The sequence below is a fragment of the Petaurus breviceps genome, unplaced genomic scaffold (assembly GCF_028583685.1).
Source record: "Petaurus breviceps papuanus isolate PSGF00001 unplaced genomic scaffold, PetGlider_PUasm1.0 103, whole genome shotgun sequence".
NCBI lineage: Eukaryota > Metazoa > Chordata > Mammalia > Diprotodontia > Petauridae > Petaurus > Petaurus breviceps.
This window is the reverse complement of record NW_027185588.1, coordinates 3,026,878-3,029,185: the sequence shown is the minus strand read 5'-3', so window position 1 is coordinate 3,029,185 and position 2,308 is coordinate 3,026,878. Positions and strand designations below refer to the sequence as shown.

The window sequence follows — 2,308 nt, the reverse complement described above, 5'->3', positions numbered from 1 at the left end:
TCTCTCTCTCTCTCTCTCTCTCTCTCTCTCTCTCTCTCTCTCTCTCAGAAAACTGAAAGCTCTGACCAACCTGAACAGTCATCCTCTCTTCAATATCCTTAAAAAGAGTCATTTAGCCTTTGCTTAAAGACTTGCAGGGCTGGGCTTCTCCCTACAGATAGGTCCCAATTCATGAAAATAAAGAATCCCCTGAAATGGGCACATATTCAAATTCCCATGGCATATTTCCATCAGGCTGAAACCAATAACCATATTTTACATAATTGTAACTGTGAATACTAATAATCAAGCACTTCACGGAATCATATTCACTCTAATTGGGACTTAGCTGTTTCTCAGCCCTTCTACTTTGGAAGAACTCTCATCATTAGGAAGTTTTTTCTTAAACTAGGACCTGCCCCCTTTTTGCCTTTAAGTCTAGTTCTATTCTTTGGGGCTAAGCAGAAAAAAGAGTCCTGCCTCTCTTCCATATGACAGCTCTTTGAATACTTGAAGGCAGCTCTCTTGTCCCTCCCCTTGCCCCAGTTCTTATGCTTTCTAGTTTCTTCACCATCACAAAATCACTGAATCTCCAAATTGGACAGGACCTCAGAGACCATCTAGAAGAGCTATCATTAGGAATTCACTGTTTCTCTTTCTATACAAGCTCACAAACTCCCTTCAATAATATATGCTAGAATCTTGCTGGGAGTCAGTCAAGTTCACCAGACCATAATTTGCAGGCTCTACCTTCTTTCCTTAAAAACAAAACAAAACAAAACACCAGGACATTTGTTCCTCTCCAGTCTTAAAGCAATTCTCCCAATAATCATCCCCCCCGCCCCCACCAAAGGTCATAGTGTTATAGAATGAAACTTGGAAGAACACTTAGAGATAATCTGAGTTGACCACTTTCCCTTAACAATAATCAAAGTAAAGTCTGGGAAAAGGAAATTTTCACATAAGGAGTGAGGGGCAGAGCCTGAATTCAAACTCTAGTTGTCTGACTGGAAATTCATATCTTGTCTACTACACCAGGTCACTGCTAGCAGCTCAACAAGCAGGTCATTTTTTTAGTGCCTGGGGAAGCCATTTGTTTAGACCTGACAACTTGAATAAATTAGCTTATGTTCTAGTGGACCTCCCAGCTCTGATATCTTGGATTCTAAGGGCCCTCCCAGCTCTGACATCCTGTGTCCTAGGGGCCCTCCCCACTCTGACATCCTGTGTCTTAGGGGCCCTCCCAGCTCTGACATTGTGTTTTAAGGGCCCTCCTAGCGTTTTAAGGAGTTCCAATTCTGACACTCTGTGTTCTAAGGGCCCTTCCAACCCAAATGTCCAGTGTCCTAAGGGCCCTTACAGCTCTGACCTTCTGTGTTCTAATGACTCTCCCAGCTCTGACATTCCATATTATAAGGCCCCTCCCATTTCTGACATCCTCTGTTCTAAGGGCCCTCCCAACTCTGGCATTCTGTGCTCTAAGGTCCACCCTAGCCTTAGTGTCCCATGCTCTATGTTCTAAGATCTCATTTAGCTCCAATATTCAGCATTCTGTTTTTACAAGTCTTTTTCAGTGCTGACACACCATATGGCATGTCCTAAGGTCCCTCTCAGCTTTTCTTTCCAATGATCTCTGCTCTCAGGCATCGCAAACTCTGATACTCTGAATTATATTTGAAGGGTCCTCCAACTTGGATTTTTTATATTCGATTTTCTAAATGAAAGCCCTTCAACCTTGGATATTCTTTGGCCTATCTACTGGGGCTTCAGCCTCAGATAGTACTTGTACCTGAACATGTGCCTAGAAGCTTTGCCCTGAATCCCAGTGGAAGATATTTACCTAAAAGTAAGTTTGGTGCCATCGATCCATGTGTACCCATTAACTCTTCCTCTGGCACGAGTTGCCGTGAGTCCAATCCAGTAACCCAAGCCTCTGGTGTTCTGGGTCAGGAAGGTCTTGGCAAGGAGTAAGAGTTGTCAGTGGAATCATGACCCCCACGCTTCACAGGACACATATCTCACCCATTCATTCTGGTGGCTTACTCTAGGGGCCAGGTCTCTCCATTGGATAAGGGATTCTCTGGGGGCAGGGAGCAATCCTTCCTTACCTCCTCAGATTGGGAACTGAGAGGGCAGGTATCATCCCTCTCCCCTCAAACCAAGGATATCCTGAGGGCAAGGGACATGGTTTACCTCCCCCCATCCCAGGACAGAGGCTCCCTCAGGTGCCATGTCTCCCCCTCCCCAAACAAATAGGCTCTGATGGGGTCCATGTTTCTCCCCCCCAGACCATAGGCTCCCCCAGGTGCCATGTCTCCTGCCCCAGACC

The 2,308-nt window shown here is 45.5% G+C and overlaps 1 protein-coding gene across 1 annotated transcript in view; it reads right to left on the bottom strand.

Annotated features, from left to right (window-relative positions):
* Positions 1–2,308, bottom strand: part of CLEC4G (C-type lectin domain family 4 member G) — a 5,858-nt gene that overhangs the window by 683 nt on the left and 2,867 nt on the right. Inside the window, exon 8 of the mRNA XM_069108818.1 lies at positions 1,820–1,935. Within this exon, the coding sequence (XP_068964919.1) occupies positions 1,820–1,935 (116 nt within the window). The remainder of the gene's footprint in view (positions 1–1,819; positions 1,936–2,308) is intronic.